Genomic DNA, 17,890 nt, shown 5'->3' with positions numbered 1-17,890 from the left:
GCTCTCTTCGGAGGGAGGAAGTTCAGTTCAGTCCCTCAGTCATGTCCTACTCTGAAACCCCATGGACTGCAGTGTATCAGGCTTCCCTGTCCATCACCAACTCCTAGAGTTTACCCAAACTCAAGTTCATTGAGTCAGCGATGCCATCCAACAATCTCATCCTCTGTCATCCCCTTCTCCCGCCTTCAATCTTTCCCAGCATCAGGGTCTTTTCCAATGAGTCAGTTCTTTGCATTAGGTGGCCACAGTATTGGAGTTTCAGCTTTAGCATCAGTCCTTCCAATGGATATTCAGGGTTGATTTCCTTTAGGATTGACTGGTTGGATCTCCTTGCAGTCCAAGGGACTCTCAAGAGTCTTCTCTAATACCACAGTTCAAAAGCATCAATTCTTAGGTGCTCAGGTTTCTTTGGAGTCCAACTCTCACATCCATACATGACCACTGGAAAAACCATATCTTTGACTAGACAGACCTTTGTTGGCAAAGTAATGTCTCTGCTTTCTAATGTGCTGTCTAAGTTGGTGATAGCTTTTCTTCCAAGGAGAAAGCATCTTTTAATTTCATGGCAGCAGTCACCATCTGCAGTGATTTTGGAGACCAGGAAAATAAAGTCTGTCACTGTTTTCACTGTTTCCCTATCTACTTGCCATGAAGCGATGAGACCGGATGCCATGATCTTAGTTTTCTGAATGTTGAGTTTTAAGCCAGCTTTTTCGCTTTCCTCTTTCACTTTCCTCAAGAGGTTTAGTTCTTCTTTGCTTTCTGACATAGGGGTGGTGTCATCTGCATATCTGAGGTTATTGATATTTCTCCCAGCAATCTTGATTCCACCTTGTGCTTCATCCAGCCGGGCATTTCACATGATGTACTCTGCATATAAAGAAGTTGGCAAATGGTCTTTAACACTCTCCGAGCTCTGAGCCCAGGCCAGCTATTCCGCGACCTTAGGCAAATCATTTCTCTAAAGGCCTCAGTTCTCCCATCTGTGAAAGAAAGGGTTGGGCTGGATGACCTCTCTGGGTCGCTTCCTTTCTGAGGATTGACTCAACCCCAGAGACCTGCCCTCTGTGTGTTTTGCTTCCTGGCACCCTCTGGTGCCCATGCTCTTGGGCAAACTGCCAGCCTTCCGGGTGGTGGCCTCAGAGCCTACAAGTGGTGGGCTGTGGCCTCCTCTCTTTCCTGGTTGGTTTTTCCAGCCCCATGCTCAGAGGTGACTGAGTGACAGCTGGACAGATTGAACCACCCCTCCTGTTAAGAGATGACACACGTGTGCCGAGCGGGGCTGCCCACTGCGGTGCCTTCCTCATGCCCAGGATCCATGTCTTCACCCTGTTCTGGGGCGTGGCTGACCTCCCCCACCCTCCCCTACTGTTCCCACACTGGGTGCTCCCCACAGCCTCATGTGCAGTCTTTTCCCAGAACGACCTGCTTGCTGTCCTCTCTCTGGTCTTTTCCTGCCTTCTCCTCAATAAGTAAGTCTTTTTCTTAATCTCTGTAATTGGAGCCCATCACCCGTTCTGCACCTCTTTTCAGCTTTTATCAGTCTCTGTGTTTAAGAAAAATTCAGCTTCTCCCTAAACTGCTTCCTGTCTTCCTCCCTGAGGGAAGCTCCCTGAAGGCTCGGTGTCTGCAGTGCTGACTACCTTTGACCCCCCTCAACAGGCACTATAAGAAATCAGTGCTGACAGGAGCTATAAAGGACTTTTACACTTCTACTCTTCCTCCAGCATTTTGCTTCATTCATTTGTTTGGGTGAGAGTGGGAAATGAAGGCATAAACACATTAAAGTCGAGGCTTTCATATCAGTTCTGCAGGGATGCCTCCTTCTCTTCAGCCCTGAGTCACTAATACTATCATCACCAGAATCAGGAACACTCTCCAGAATGCAAGGTCCAGAGTCACTCAGATGTCACTGAATTGGAGGATTCATCAGGGACAGGGGAGCATGGACAGGCCTCTGCTGTCCGGGAGATCTGGGTTCACATCCTGCTTTGGTTAGCTGCATACCCATGTCAAGTTCCTTAGCTGCTCTAAGTCTCTGGCTTCTTATTTATTAAATGGGATTGCATTGAAAATATCTCCCTTGGAGGATTGTTGTGACACTTAAAAGTCAACTGATGTGAAACTCTTAGCACAGAGCCTGGTGTCAGGAAAAGGTGGCCAGCCATGCAGACGCACACGCTCCCCTCCTGAGTCAGATCATGTATCATTAGGTTCCTGATGAGTGACACAGGGCAAGTTCCAGAAGCTCGGGTGGAGAGACATCACTGCACCTTGTCACTTACACGTGTCATCACAGGATGCCTCAGGATGCTCTGGAGGGTGAGTGGTGTTGGCATCACTGGACCCATTTTTCAGAGGAGAAAACTTAGGCTCAGAGAGGTTAAGTGATTTGCCTAAGGCCTGTGTGATTACAAAAATATGGGCTTGTGATAAGTTAGAATGTGTCTGAGGCTTAAACCTCAGTTTGCTTCTTTTAGCACCAGCCCCCTTTCCTGGAACAGCACACTGGAATGAGCACGAGGAGGGGAGACCTTTGGCTTGGTAGTGAGAGACCTTGATGCAGAAGAAATAGAGAAGGTGTTCCAGGCAGGGGCATTTTACAAATGGGTGTAGAGGCAGGGAAAAACATATGGGGTTCCAGGAAAAATGATTAGGTGTGTTTTGCTGAATAGGAGAGTTAATGTAAGAGTAGTAGAAAAGAAAAAACAGAATTAAGTTGGACATACACTGGAGGGCCTTGAATGCCAGACTAAAGAACTGGAGCTGTAAGAGGCTCTGGGGAGCCACTGAAGGTTTCAGAAGAGGGGATGACCTGATCTCATCAAGGAGATGAGAGGTCTCCAAATCGTGACTCACCAGGCATGATTGGAGAAACTGATGCTTAATCTGAAGAAGAAGAGACTTGTTGGGAGGGAAGGGTTTTTTTTTGTTTGTTTGTTTGCCAGATTTGGGGGAGCATGTGGTCTTTGTTGGGTGAAGAGGGGATGGGTGGGTTCATTTGGGATCAGTAATGGATGGAGGAGAAGCAGTGAAGATCAACAGACAGAAGCTCAAGGGAGATAGACTCTTTAGGAGGAATTTGCAGAGAGACAGACTTAGAGAAAGAACTTATGGATGAGGGGAAGGGATAGTTTGGGAGTTTGGGATGGACATGTACACATTGCTGTATTTCAAATAGATAACCAACAAGGACCCACTGTATAGCACCGGGAACTCTGCTCAATGTTATGTGGCAGCCTGGATGGGAGGGGAGAATGGATACATGCATATGTATATCTGAGTCCCTTTGCTGTTCACCTGAAACCATCACAACATCGTCAATCAGCTATACCACAATACAAAATAAAAAGTTTAAAAAAAAGGAGGAACTTTCTAGTTCTCTCATTGCACTTTAAACTCCAGTTACTGAGAGCCCACCACATGTGCTGGGCACAGTGAGGCACTGAGGATGGAGCAGTGAAGCATACAGTGAAGCCCCGGCCCTCACAGACTTCCTGTGAAACAGGAAGGGGGAGGATGTGCCTTAAGCAGAATCATCCCCGACATGGATGTTACAGGCAGAGCTGCCTGTAACTGCTTTGAGACTGTGCATTCCCTGTCACCGGAGTTTGCAAGAGAAATGTATCAGGAAACAGGATTCTTACTATGGGAGACTGGCTGGGGGTTAGATGACTTCTTATAAGGTTCCGTACCTTTACATGTGTTGTGAAATTTTCAGCAACTCTAAATCTCTTAATTAGAGGAAGAAAAAAGGCAAATGATCAATTAGTGTCTCTCTCTCTCTTTTTTTTAAGTCCATATTTGCATGTTCCATTCTAACTGGAGTCTGAGGTGCAAAGGGGGTGGCCAAGCAGGAATTTCATCCTGCGTGTAGCTGGGTGACTCCACCTGTGAATTGAAAATCATTTAGCTGAAATTGTGACAGCATGCAAATTACGGCCCGCCTGCAGGCTGGGGCTGCGGCTGCAGCCATGGTGCAATCCTCCAGCTGCTAACAGGGAGTCGACTCAGTTTGAGGACACAAGGCCCTGCTGCTGGGCAGTTAGAAGCTGCAGGGAGCCCAGCAAGCAAGTGGCAGGCAGGGAGGAGGCAACCCAGCACCACCCTATCTATAGGGGAGTGTCATATCTGTGACTTCAGGGTTTGAAGCCTCACGACAGTGCTGAGAGGTGTCTGGGTAGGCTGGCGAGAAAACTGAGGCTCAGAGAAGGAAAATGACTCTGCCAAACCACACAAAAAGCCCCAGAGCCCGGCTTTCAGTCGGGGTTTCTGAATCCAGCGTGGGCATCTTTCTGCCACATCACCTTGCGGTCAAGAGTGATCAGCTACAGATCCTTCCAAGAGGAGGCCAAGGGGTCGGTGGGCAGGCACCACTGTCCACACTGTGGGTCCCATCACAAAATCTATGACACTTGGGAGTGCTTTAAGGGCAGTGAGAATACCAATAACATCAGCACTAAGGGGCTACACTGAGTGGTGCCAGAGGCGGTGCTGAGCACTTAGGTTCATGCTCTCCTTTGACCCTCCCTGAGCTTCTAGCTAAGCTTTACCGATGTGGAAACCAGGACTCTGACAGGAGGTCTATGTCAGAGCCAGAGTTTGGACCCAGATCTGTGTGATCTCAGAGTACAAGGGCAGAGCTGCCTGCCTGTCATGTGACAGGTTTCCCTGCCAGGTCACTGAAAGGGATGCCAAGGGTCCAGTTATTGGCTCTCAGGCCAACAACAGCAGCAGTAATAAGCAACTCCTCCCTCCATTTCTTTATCCCTCTCTTGAGGGCATGCACAGCCCTTTACATCCACTCATTCCCTTGGATTCACACAGCTCTTGGGTTTCTGGCAGGACTGATTCAGTGTAGTGAGACCCTTGCCCAGAGTCTCAGCCAATCCCATGGCAGGCGCCAGGACCCACGCCACACACCCAGCTGCTGATCAGGGTCCAGCTCACTTTGCTGTCACCTCTCTACGCTCTGCTCTCTTGTGGGTCATCTGCCAGAGCCAGCAGTGGCCACATTCCATGGGGTCACGGATGCAGAGCGGCCAGAGGCCTGGGAGAGGCTGACGTACCACCTCGCTTAGTTAGCCAACCTCCAGGTTAAGCAGAAAGACTCTGGAGTCGCTCACACAGGGGTGGGAATTTCTCCCTCCTGTAGGACAGCAGAAGTAATGGTACCTGTGCCATAGGACTGATCTGAAGACAAGAGAAGGTGATACATGTAAAGTGTTTAGCCAATGTCTACCCAGGTTGGGTTCTACACTGATGGGAATTATTTCCATCTTTACATCGATTGATTGATCCACTCATTCAAAAATAGGTGTGCTCCTGCCATGTGACAAGCCCATGTTCAGTTCTGAGAAGACGTGAGTAATACATAGCCTGGACCTTTTGAGAGTGAGTGATGGGGATAGACGTAATCAGATTGCCCCAGTGCAGGCAGACGCATATGGTAAGAGAGGTCCTAAAGTGTACCAAGTGCTGTGGGAGCCCAGATGACAGGGAGATGACGTGGATTTCCTTTTTCCCATCCGCCTTATTCAGTCTCATCCTTCTCAGGGTCCAGCGTTCCCATCTTCTCCCTAAAGACCTAATTGTGTCATGGTGCTTCCTTCCCACTCCAAGTCTGGCGGAAGCCTTGAGAAGTGTCCTCTCGGTCACAAACCCTTGGAGCATTATCATTGTTTTTTAAAACTCCCTTGTCTACCACAGGAAAGCTTGGAACTTGCACACAGCCACCATAGGATCTTTAGATATATATATTTCTATACCCTTAAAACAACAAACAAGCAAACAAAAAATGTAGAATGAGAGTCTCCCCCCTCTTATTTTTTTAAAACTGGTGTAGACGCTGGGCTCAGAGAAGGTCCGTGACTTGCCCTCCAGTTTTACAGACAACACGTGGCAGAACAGAATGAAGTCTTGTCACAGTATAGCTTCACTGGCCGTCCTCGCTGCCTCACTGAAAAGAATAATCCTCCCTCCCCCCACTCCCGGGAGACCCAGGTTCGATCCCAGGGTTGGGAAGATCCCCTGGAGAAGGGAATGGCAGCCCACTCCAGTACTCTTGCCTGGAGAATTCCATGGACAGAAGGGCCTAGCTGGCTGCAGTTCAAGGAATAGCAAAGAGTCGGACACAACTGAATGACTAACACTGACCCCTACCCCACATCTGTAGTTAAACTGACATCTCATTCCAGATGACAACTGGATTTAATCCATACAGTACACATCCAGGCACTTTCCACTCACATCACTTCATTTGATTACTCCCCCACATCTTGAGTTGCGAAGAGTGGGTGGGGCCTTCCCTCAACTCACAGACCAGGCTTCCAAGACTTCAAGGTCCAGTGATGGCCCAGGACCTAGCCAGCACTGGAACCGAATGTTTCTAACCACCAATCACACGCCATTTCTGGCACACAGCAACCTGTACAGTGAACTGTGATGAGTATCTCACGCCCCTCGTGCAAACGGAGACCACCGGCATGTGAGGACGGTGAGAAAGCATTAGGCAATTTTCTGCTTTAGGTTCTGCAGAGACTTTTCTTTGACCCCCAAGGGACTTCTCAGCATCTGCTCTGGACAAGCTACTTCAAGAAAAGCATTACATCATTTCCTGAATCCTGTGATCCAGGAAGTAGTTCATCTTGAAACAAATAATAAAATCAAACTCTGCGTTTTTTGTGTTTTTTTTTTTTTTCCTTATCTCCCCTCTTCTTCCCAAACTGGTCTTGCACAAGCAGGTATGACCTTCCATTGGGTGACAAGTATGTCGTAAGTGAAACGTTTACAGGCACTACAGGAATGACCTGGTGCCTCGCCTACCTCATTAGAATTCTAATTGGGGTGTGTAGGAGAGGCTTCTATAAATGGTAAGGCGATCCCAGCAAGGCAGTCAGTCTCCCCACACCATCCGTGCCCTTCCCAGCCGAGCCAGAGAGGAGGCAGAGGAAAGCGAAACATGTCTGGTGAGTGCATGACATCTTCTCTGCCAGTCCCCGCTGGACTCCCATGCTTCTCTCGGGCCGACTGAGAGGCCAGAGTGCCCAGCTCGTGACAGCTGCCTTCGGGGCTCTGACAGCTAGAGCCTGGTTTTTTTGGAAGGTTCTCTTCAGAGGCAACTCTTTCTCCATGCCTGCCTAGTCCCTCTAGTGTGGTCTCAGGGTTAGAGCATGTTTGGGACGAAGTCCTGGGTAAAGGGCAGGTTCTTCAGTGCAGCCAGAGGCATATCCCCTTAGCTAGACAGACAAGCTTTGCCCTTTCAAGCCAGTTGGCACCTGCTTCCCGTGTTTCTCAGTGTCATTTTACCAGCTGTTAGTAATATAGGCCAAGAAAAGCACGTCTCAGAGCTACAAGGGAGGGAGGGAGTGACAGCGTGTAAGTCGGTTTAACAGAAACCATCAGCAGTGCTGGAATGCTCCTAAGTAAACTACACATCCGCAAGCACTGGCAGGCTCTTTGAAAGTGACTTGATGAGTGAAACCACCAGGAGCAGAAGGAGCAGGTATGCCGAGGACAGTTCCCAAGAGCGGCACCAGGGAAGGGAGTGAAAAAGCGCTGCTGGGGAGCACGGGTTCTCTGACTCTGTGGCCACTGTGAGGACTGGGCTCTGCTTAGACAGCGCCCCTGCTCAGCAGCAGGCTAATTATTGCCTGTCGTGGGTGCTCAGCCTAGTGGGTTGGCAGCGACGCCAAATCCAAACAAGGCATGAGTCAAACCAGTAAAATATTGTGAATGGAGGTTAAGGCTGCAGGAAGGTTTGCCCAAGAAATTGCTGAGCATGATGCAAAAGGGGACTGCTGGTTACTTCAGAGATCACAAAGACCAGGACAGGGTGGCTGCAAAAATGGACTCTTCCCTTATCCTGGACTTCTTCCCATGAACGTGCAACAGTGCTGGGCTGCTAAGAAGGGAACCTTGGATTCTGCAGACTTTAGCAAGAGAGGATAGGCCATCTCCCTCCCTACTTCCCTCCTGCCAGAGGATGAGTTGGCCCTTACCTGGGACCCACAGAAATTTGGTAGCTGGGCCCAGACTCGGTTTTAGTAGCACCTCTTCTGCCACCAGTTCCAAGCTCATCCATGACCGCGGGTGAAATCTGTGACATGGAAAGCAATACTGAACCTGGTTTCTCATTTGAACTCTGTTACCAACTGCTGCTGCTGAGCCTCCAGCTCCCGATTCAAGATGAAGAGCTTGAAATGGGGGGACTTCCAGGTTCCTTCCAGTACTGACTGCTCTCTTTCATGAAAGGAAACAGGGGGCGGAGGGCGATGGGCTTCAGCAGGGGCTCAGCCCTGGGGCGTGTGCACCCACAGCAGCCTGCCCACTGAGAGCCCTGCAGGCATCCCCAGGGGCCCAGTGTGTCCATGTCTGTGACTCCTAGGGACACTGTGCTCTTAAGACTCAACTTCTGGCTCCACCAGATGCCCCAAGGTCGCAGAGAAATGTGGACAATGGTCAATTCAGAGAAAATCAATTTTTTAAAAAGAGAGACAAGGAAACATCTTCATTCCCTTGAAGCTGTCACACCTGTGGTTCCTGGCCTGTCCCAGTCATGCAGCCAGGCAGGGCTCAGTAATGAATTCCTGAGTTCCTGAATGAATGAGTTTGCTTACTGGACACTCAGGGAAGGAGCCACAAGGCGCAGCGGGAGCATAGAGATCGAGAGGGCAGTCTTTCTCCATGGTGGGTTCGCAGTGGACTGTCATTAGGTTGTGTTACATGTCCAAGCACTTACCAGGGGCCAAGAGGAGGAAGGGATTAACCCTGGGGGCGGTTTAAGGTAGGGGAGACCCTAGGCCCCAGGTAGCACCAGGTAGCACTGGTATGGATGATGAGTTGGACTTGGTCAGAAGTAGTTTTGTGGGGTGAGGAGTATTCTGGGAGGAGGGAACAGGAAAAGAAACATGGGTGGTCGGGTGCGTGTGACCCAGGGAACTAGCAGGGTTGCAGCGTGCTGGTGCAAGAGGGCTGTTTCTGGCTCCCAGGTTAAGGTTCTTGTTGGAATCTGTAGGGTGTGATTATTCCGCCTCCCAGTGGAGACGGCAGCCTGGGCTGGGGTGGATGACATGGTGGAGGAAGGCCTGGCAGCCTTCTACCCAAAGTGGTTGGCACCCTCTGCCTTCCACACACCAAGGCCAGAGCCCCACAATGGACAGACATGCAAGCTGTGGACACAGATGCTGGGCCCAGTGTGAAGGGGTTCCCCATCCTCGAGGCCATGTAGAGGCCCTGTGGCAGAGTCCTCAAGGGTCAAACATGGATGCAGACCTCTGCCTTGGGAGCCCGGCACTTCTGTGTCGGGGACAGGCGCCCTGTCCCACTAGGGCGGTGAGTGTCCCCATCAGCAGCTTATCTGGGCAGAGTGCTGGCTTCAGGACCCACCCTCTCTGGCTTCAGGCCCCAGCCTACAGAGGACCCGTGTCATTCTGGGCTGTGGGTCTGCACGTTTCCTGGGAGCTGAGAGGCTGGCCGCTCCTTCTCCATTTCCAGGCCCCCACGCTTGTGTCCCTGCTGCTCTGCTCACCTCAGATCACTTCCCAGCTCAGCCTCCACCCCGCTGGGCTGTGCTCCATAGATGGGGCAATCATTCTCGTCCCCAGGGCCCGCATGCCGGCCTGGGTGTGAGATGAAGAGAGGAAACGCTTTCCCCGTTGTATGGAAGTCGAGGGAATAAGGCCCCTCATCTTGGTAGGGGCCGAAAGGTGCTCAGAAAGATCTGCAGTCCTCCGTCTCAGCCTGTTTTCCTCCTTTGTAAATAGGAGATAGTGATTGCCCCCCTGCCTCCCACTCAGAGTGGCCATGTGGCCTGGGGGAGAGAATTCGTGGAAAGTAGCTTTGATTGCATAGTGTAAACAGACACTGTCTAGGCTTAAGGTAGTGGTTCTCAACTCCAGCTCTGGTTCCATATTAGAATCACCAGTAAAGTCTAAGAAACCAGCGCCGTCCCAGTGGTGGGGATGAGGTTAATATGAACTCTCCAGGTGGTCCTCGTGCATGTCAAGGGTTTAAGAAATTTGAAACTCTCTCTGGAAGTGAAGGGGGGCCAGGAGTCCTTCCTTCCTCTCTCATGCGAACCGTGTAATGTCGAGGCAAGGGGGAGGCTGTGGGTGTTCCCCTCTCCCTGGCAGCTTCCTGGACTTGTGCCCATTGCTACCACCACCACCTCGGCTAGATGCAGGGTGCAGCCTGGAGTGGCACATGGTCAGGCTGCACCGGCATCAGTGTGAGCTTGGGCCAGTCTCTGCCTGAGTGTGTGATGTTTGGCAAGTGATGACACTTGACTGGACTTTCAAATCCCTCATCTGTGAAATGGGAATGACCACATCAGACAGGTTTGTAACTGTGAGAGGCATATGCAAGAAAAACACTCAGCACTTTGTCTGCCCATCTGAGGTCCTCCATGGCAGCCCAGGAAAAGCTCAAACCCTTCTCTCGCCTGTGTCGCTGGTGCTATTATGCGTGGGATCCTAAGACATCTGTACCACGGACAGGAACCCAGGTGCCAGTGATGGGTGCATCTGGGGTCCCAACCAATGTCCTACAAGGGAGGATATTCAGTTTCACTGTTCCCTTCTACAGAGAGGCTGAGACCTTGCTCAAGGCTGCTCGAACCACCAGTTCAGGGCTCACTCAATTTTGCCCTGGCACCCTTGCCAGCCCCTTGCTCAGTGCCCCCCAGGGAACCCCTATTTCCCCACCACCTGAGCACCAAGAGATTGTACCACCCATGCTGCACAGGGGTTGAAAATGTCTGAATGCAGAGGAAAGACGAAGGGAAGCAGCACAGGCTGGAGAGAGAAAGAAGAGACTGGTGAGGGCTGGAGTGAGGCAGGACCTGCCAGGAGCTGGAGACGTCCTGATGCCCAGAGGAGGGGGGCATGTTGCAAATAACAGCCTCCCAGTGACCAGGATCTAAGACCTGGTTTCTGGGCCAAGCTCTGACTTTCGACTACCGGTGACCTCAGTAGACCTTCCAGGACCTCAGTTGTTTTACCTGTCACATGGGAATATTGCATCATATCACTGCTTTTCAAGCTGCCAGTTTTCACCAATAGCAAGCTGTAAAATCAATTTAGTGGACTGTGACCAGCAAATCATTTTTAAAATGAAGTAGAAAATATTACTGTGCATTGTGGATAGTAAGGGTTCATACTGTTTTGGGAAAACATTACATCAATTATAAACCCATGTGTGTAAGCGATGTACAAAATGCCCTCTTAAAGCAGTCTCTAACAAAAAACTTGACATTTGGCTAGATGATTTTTAATATATCTGTCCTGTGGGTCACCTTTCACAGTCTAGAATCTGTTCTGTGCTTCTCTTTTTATCCCTGCCAAAAGTGGACCACAGAATAAGAGGGGAGGACATTACACTATCAGTTACATACAGCTAGGTTTGGCTGTAAATGACAGTGAATCCCAAATAACAATGGCTTAGAGAAACGAACAAGACAGAAGTTTACTGGAGGTAGGCAGTTCTGGTGGGTGGGGCAGCTGCACAATCCTGAGGGCCTGGGCTCTTGCAGGCCCCCACTGTCACCCCAAAGGCATGTGTGGTCTAAACTGAGTCCACATCACACCCAGACCTGGGACAGCAGGGGGAAGAAGATGGAAATAAGCAGGCTAAGGGCTTTTGCCAACTATTTTGAAAAAAGAGGTTTCCTCAGGATTGAAAACAGGCATTCAAACAAATGCTTGCAAAGGAACATTCAGAGCAGCACTATTTATGAATCAAAAGGTAGAAACAACCCAAAGATCCATCCACTGATAAATGGATGAATATACAGTATATCAACATAGTGGAATATTATTCAGCCATAAAGAAGGGATGGACTACTGATACACGCTACCACGTGGATGAACCTTAAAAACATAATGCTAAGTGAAAAACCAGACTCAGAGACTGTATGACTCCACTGATACGAAATGACCAGAGCAGACAAATCTATGGGAACAGAAATCAGATGAGTGGTTCCCAGGGGCTAGAGCTGGGGAGGTGGGAAGTGATTGCTAGTGGGTGGGGGATTTATCTTGAGGTTGAAGAAAAAGTTCTGAAACTAGATAGTGTTGATGGTTGCACAACATTGTGAATGTACTAAATGGCACCAAATTGTGTGCTTTAAGTGGTTAAAATGGTGAATTTCACCTCACTTTTTACAAAAGAGGTTTCCTGGGAATTAGGAATTAATACGTTTAACTTGCACCTATAAGTCATTGGCCAGAACCCATTCACATGACCCCCAGCTGCAAGAGAGCCTGGCCATTAACATGAAGGATTTTATTACCAAGAAAGAAGGAGCGAGTATATACTGGGATAGACATTTAGCAGTCACGATCACATCAGTGGTGCTGGTGGCACTGATTTTCTCAGGATAAAGAAAGCAGGGAAACTGCCCCTGGCCTGCTGGTGGAGTTAAGCAGTGAGTCAAAGAGGCAGCATGGGATTGGGAGACGGGCCCTGGATGAGAGTCCAGAGACATCCCACTGTGGGCAAATGACTTTCTGGGCCTCCATGTCCTCACAGCCAGAATAAGAGTCGGGGGAGATGCTCAGTCTCTAAAACGTTACTCTCTTTGATGTTTCTGAGAGTCTGTGTTGATGAGTCAATTATAGGGGTGAAGCCACTCTCCTTTCATCCCTGCCCTTCATCCAAGCAGGCACAAAGAACAGCTCTGAAGCTCATAAACACCCATGAAGTTGTAAACTCGGGAAAAAACTTGGGTGTTTGTGCACCTCCCCTATTCCCTGCCCTGTTGTTCACCCACCAAGGCATGTCCGACTCTTTGTGACCCCAGGGACTGCAGCAAGTCAAGCCTCCCTGTCCCTCCCTATCTCCTGGAGTTTGCCCAAGTTCATAGCCATTGAACTGGTGATGCCATCCAACCAACTCATCTTCTGTCGACCTCAGCCTCTGCCTTCAATCTTTCTCAGCATCAGGGTCTTTTCAATGAGTTGGCTCTTTGCATCAGGTGGCCAAAGTATTGGAGCTTCAACTTCCACATCAGTCCTCCCAATGAGTATTCAGGGTTATTTCTCTGAAACCAGGATTGACGGGTTTCACCTCCTTGATGTCCAAGGGACTCTTGAGAGTCTTCTCCAGCACCACAGTTCGAAAGCATGATTTCTCCGGCACTCAGCCTTCTTCATAGTCCAACTCTCGCGTCTGTACATGACTACTGGAAAGATCATAGCCTTGACTACACAGACCTTTGTCAGCAAAGTGATGTCTTTGCTTTTTCATGCACTATCTGTATTTGTCATAGTTTTCCTGCCGAGAAGCAATCATCTTTTAATTTCATGGCTGCAGTCACTATCCACAGTGATTTTAGAGCCCAAGAAAAGGAAATCTGTCACTACTTCCACCTTTTCCCCTTCTATTTGCCATGAAGTGATGGGACCAGATGCCATGATCTTATTAGCTTTTTTTATTAGTGAGTTTTAAGCCAGCTTTTTCACTCTCCTCTTTTACCCCCATTAGTGGCTCTTTAGTTCCTTTTCACTTTCTGCCATTAAGGTGATATCATCTGCATATCTGAGGTTATCCCCCTGCCCTTGCCTTTCTAGAACAAACTCAGGCTGAGATTAGTGCTACGTGAAGGGGTGGCAGGTGGGAGAACAAAGTCCCCTGGATAATCCACTAACAGGATCATCAGATCCCTGATTTGGACTGGCAAAAGTGGGGTGATGATTGAAGGCAGCCAGCTGAAGGAGAAGGGTTTCAGGAACCACCTGGGAGCTTTGCGAACATGCTCTCAACCTGCCCATCCCACTTGGGGGTCCAGGGATGCCCCCCTTCTGTCATGTCTCATGTAGAATGCCTTTGGGATACACTGGCCTTCCAGTGACTCATTCTCTCCTACGTATCAGGATGCAAACGCCAGAAAGGAGGACAATGTGTAGTGAAGTTCCTCACCATCTGTTCTCCCCTCCCAGGTGGAGAACAGAAGACCAGGGCAACAGGGAGGCTAAGACCTGTCTAGGTACATGACCTTAAGTAAGATATTTATCTCCTGTGGATAAGGAGTTTGAGATCAACACGTGCACTCTGCTAATGAACTGGATAACCAGCAAGGTTTTACTGTCTAGCACAGGAAGCTCTGCTCAGTGTTATGTGGCAGCCTGGATGCGAGGGGAGTTTGGGGGAGAACAGATACATGTAAATGTATGGCTGAGTCCCTTTGCTGTCCACCTGAAACTATCACAACACTGTTAATTGACTATCAGTTCAGTTCAGTTCAGTCGCTCAGTCGTGTCCAACTCTTTGCGACCCCATGAATTGCAGCATACCAGGCCTCCTTGTCCATCACCAACTCCCGGAGTTCACTGAAACTCAGATCCATCGAGTCGGTGATGACATCCAGCCATCTCATCCTCTGTCATCCCCTTCTCCTCCTGCCCTTAATCCCTCCCAGCATCACAGTCTTTTCCAATGAGTCAACTCTTTGCATGAGGTGGCCAGAGTACTGGAGTTTCAGCTTTAGCATCATTCCTTCCAAAGAACACCCAGGACTGATCTCCTTTAGAATGGACTGGTTGGATCTCCTTGCAGTCCAGGGGACTCTCAAGAGTCTTCTCCAACACCACAGTTCAAAAGTATCAATTCTTCGGCACTCAGCTTTCTTCACAGCCCAACTCTCACATCCATACATGACCACAGGAAAAACCATAGCCTTGACTAGACGGACCTTTGATGGCACAGACGGACCTTTGACGTCTCTGCTTTTTAATATGCTATCTAGGTTCGTCATAACTTTCCTTCCAAGGAGTAAGCGTCTTTTAATTGGCTATACTCCAATATAAAATTTAAAGAAAATGTTTAAGATAGTTATCTCTCTGAGCGTTAGTTTCCAGTTTCTTTTTTTCTTCAATTGAAGTATAGTTGATTTAAAAGGTTGTGTTAGTTTCAGATGTACAACAAAATGACTCAGTTATACATAAATGTATATTCTTTTTCATATTCTTTTCATTATAGGTTATTCCAGGATATTGATATAGTTCCCTGTGCTCTACCCAGGGACCTTGTTGTTTATCTCTTTTGTGTGTAGCAGTGTGTATTTGCTAATCCCAAGCTCCTAGTTTATCCCCCCCGCCCCAGTTATTCTGTAAAGATTTCATCCGTGGTGTGTGTAAGTTGCTCTGTGTACTGTTAACAGCAGTTGACACACAGGACACCAATGACAAATATAAGTCCTGGTGTTACTCACCCTGCAGCTCAGAGAAGCCTTGCACACCCCACAAGCACTCCAGGGAGAAGCAAGACTCTTTCATCCAGCGCTCACGACGGGAGAGGCAGAGATGATCTTCTCTCAGCCAAGGACCCCCCCTAGTGTGTACAAAGTTCCCTTTATCTCCTTTCAGTGTCTCTGCAGTCAAGGAACCCTGGAGCCCAGTCTTTTCTTCATCATTTTCCCGACAGACTGGTTTCTGGGATGAAAGAGACACACCTCTACTTTCTTTTTTTTTTTTTTAATAATTAGAATTGTTTTATTTTTCAGGACTTAGGCAAACCTATGTGAACTGGCCGTGTGTACTTTTGTGTGCTGATTCCCCCTTTTTCTTGCAAATCTCTTTTTAAAAATTGACGTGTAGCTGAGTTACAATATTATATTAATTTCATATCTATAACATGGGATTTCAATTTTTATAGATTACATTCCATTCAAAGTTGCTATAAAATATTGGCTATATTTCCTGTGCTGTACAATCTATCCTTATATTCATTTTATACTTAACAGTTTGTAACTCTTATCCCCTGCTTCTGTCTTGCCCTCTCTTCCCACTGGTAACCACTACTTTGTTCTCTGTATCTATAAGTCTGTTCTGTTTTGTCGTATTCATTCATTTGTTTCATTTTTCTAGACTTCACATAGAAGTGATAACATATAGTATTTGGCTTCCCGGGTAGTGCAGTGATAAAAAGTCTGCCTGCCAATGCAGGAGCTGCAAGAGAAGTGGGTTTGATCCCTGGATTGGGAAGATTCTCTGGAGTAGGAAATGGCAACATGCTCCAGTATTCTTGCCTGGAAAATTTCATGGACAGAGGAGCCTGGCGGGCAAAGTCCATAGGGGTCACAAAGAGTCAGACACCACTGAGTTACAGCACACACACACACACACACACGCACACAGCACTTGTCTTCCACTGTCTGACTTATTTCATAAGACCCTCCAGGTCCATCCATGTTATTGCAAATGGCAAAATTCCATTCTTTTTTATGGTTGAGTAGTATTGTATCGTGCATATATACCACATCTTCTTTATTTATCTGTTAATGGACACTTAGATTGCTTCCATAGCTTGCTGTTGTAAATAATGCTACTATGAACATTGCATCTTTTTGAATTGGCATTTTTGCATTCTTTTGATAGATACCCAGGAGTGGAATTTCTGGGTCATATGATAGTCCTATTTTTAGTTTTTTTCAGTTCAGTTCAGTTCAGTTAGTCTTGCCCAACTCTTTGTGACCCCATGAATCGCAGCACGCCAGGCCTCCCAGTCCATCACCAACTCCCAGAGTTCACTCAAACTCATGTCCATTGAGTCCATGATGCCATCCAGCCATCTCATCCTCGGTCGTCCCCTTTTCCTCCTGCCCCCAATCCCTCCCAGCATCAGAGTCTTTTCCAATGAGTCAACTCTTCACATGAGGTGGCCAAAGTACTGGAGTTTCAGCTTTAGCATCATTCCTTTCAAAGAAATTCCAGGGCTGATCTCCTTCAGAATGGACTGGTTGGATCTCCTTGCAGTCCAAGGGACTCTCAAGAGTCTTCTCCAACACCACAGTTCAAAAGCATTAATTCTTCAGCTCTCAGCCTTCTTCACAGTCCAACTCTCACATTCATGCATGACCACAGGAAAAACCATAGCCTTGACTAGACGGACCTTAGTCGGCAAAGTAATGTCTCTGCTTTTGAATATGCTATCTAGGTTGGTCATAACTTTCCTTCTTCCAGGGAGTAAGCGTCTTTTAATTTCATGGCTGCAGTCACCATCTGCAGTGATTTTGGAGCCCCCCAAAATAAAGTCTGACACTGTTTCCACTGTTTCCCCATCTATTTCCCATAAAGTGATGGGATCGGATGCCATGATCTTCATTTTCTGAATGTTGAGCTTTAAGCCAACTTTTTCACTCTCCTCTTTCACTTTCATCAAGAGGCTTTTTAGTTCCTCTTCACTTTCTGCCATAAGGGTGGTGTCATCTGCATATCTGAGGTTATTGATATTTCTCCCAGCAATCTTGATTCCAGCTTGTGCTTCTTCCAGCCCAAGGACCTTCAATACAGTTTTCCATAGTGGCTGTACCAATTTACATTCCCTCCAACAGTGTACAAGGATCCCCTTTTCTCCACACCCTCATCAACATTTGTTATTTGTGGAGACGCCTCTGCTCTTGACACAGCTCTAGCAAACAGTACTTAAGCCTTGGCAGAAACCAGCTACAGATGGGAATCCCTGCTGCCCCCCATTCGTTAACCTGTGCTATCAGAGGGCTGTCCAGGGACCATACTTTCTGTTCTCAACCCATGGTCAAGAATAGTGAGCTTCTTCTGGGGAGAAGACATACATCCTTTTGGATTTGGGAGTGGGGAGGAATCTCTGGGGAGACTTGTGTGACCTCAGACCACTGTATCTAAGAGCTCTTCTTTTTTCTAAAGCGAGACAGTGAGTAAATCTCTACCAAATCCCATGCACAGAAGATAGTAAGTGCAGTTGGTAAGAGGCAGGGGTTTAGAAGGTGGGGACTTTGCCCTAGAGGGTCCTAACTTTCAGCAAGCCAGGTCTCTGCAGGTCATATAGAGCATGATGCTTACCAGTGACCACCCAAGATCTGAGGTCTCAACGTTCAGCATTTATGTGCAGGAATGTTCATCTCCCTCCGTCCCAC

The 17,890-nt window shown here is 48.2% G+C and overlaps 1 protein-coding gene across 1 annotated transcript in view; it reads left to right on the top strand.

Moving 5' to 3' along the window:
* Window positions 1-6,897: 6,897 nt before the first annotated feature.
* TGM3 (transglutaminase 3) overlaps window positions 6,898-17,890 on the top strand; it is a 43,815-nt gene continuing 32,822 nt past the window's right edge. Inside the window, exon 1 of the mRNA XM_004014391.5 lies at window positions 6,898-6,968. Coding sequence (XP_004014440.2) covers window positions 6,962-6,968 — 7 coding nt within the window. The 5' untranslated portion in view covers window positions 6,898-6,961. The remainder of the gene's footprint in view (window positions 6,969-17,890) is intronic.

Source organism: Ovis aries, chromosome 13 (assembly GCF_016772045.2).
Source record: "Ovis aries strain OAR_USU_Benz2616 breed Rambouillet chromosome 13, ARS-UI_Ramb_v3.0, whole genome shotgun sequence".
In the NCBI taxonomy this organism is placed as follows: domain Eukaryota; kingdom Metazoa; phylum Chordata; class Mammalia; order Artiodactyla; family Bovidae; genus Ovis; species Ovis aries.
This window is presented reverse-complemented; position numbering and strand designations above follow the sequence as displayed.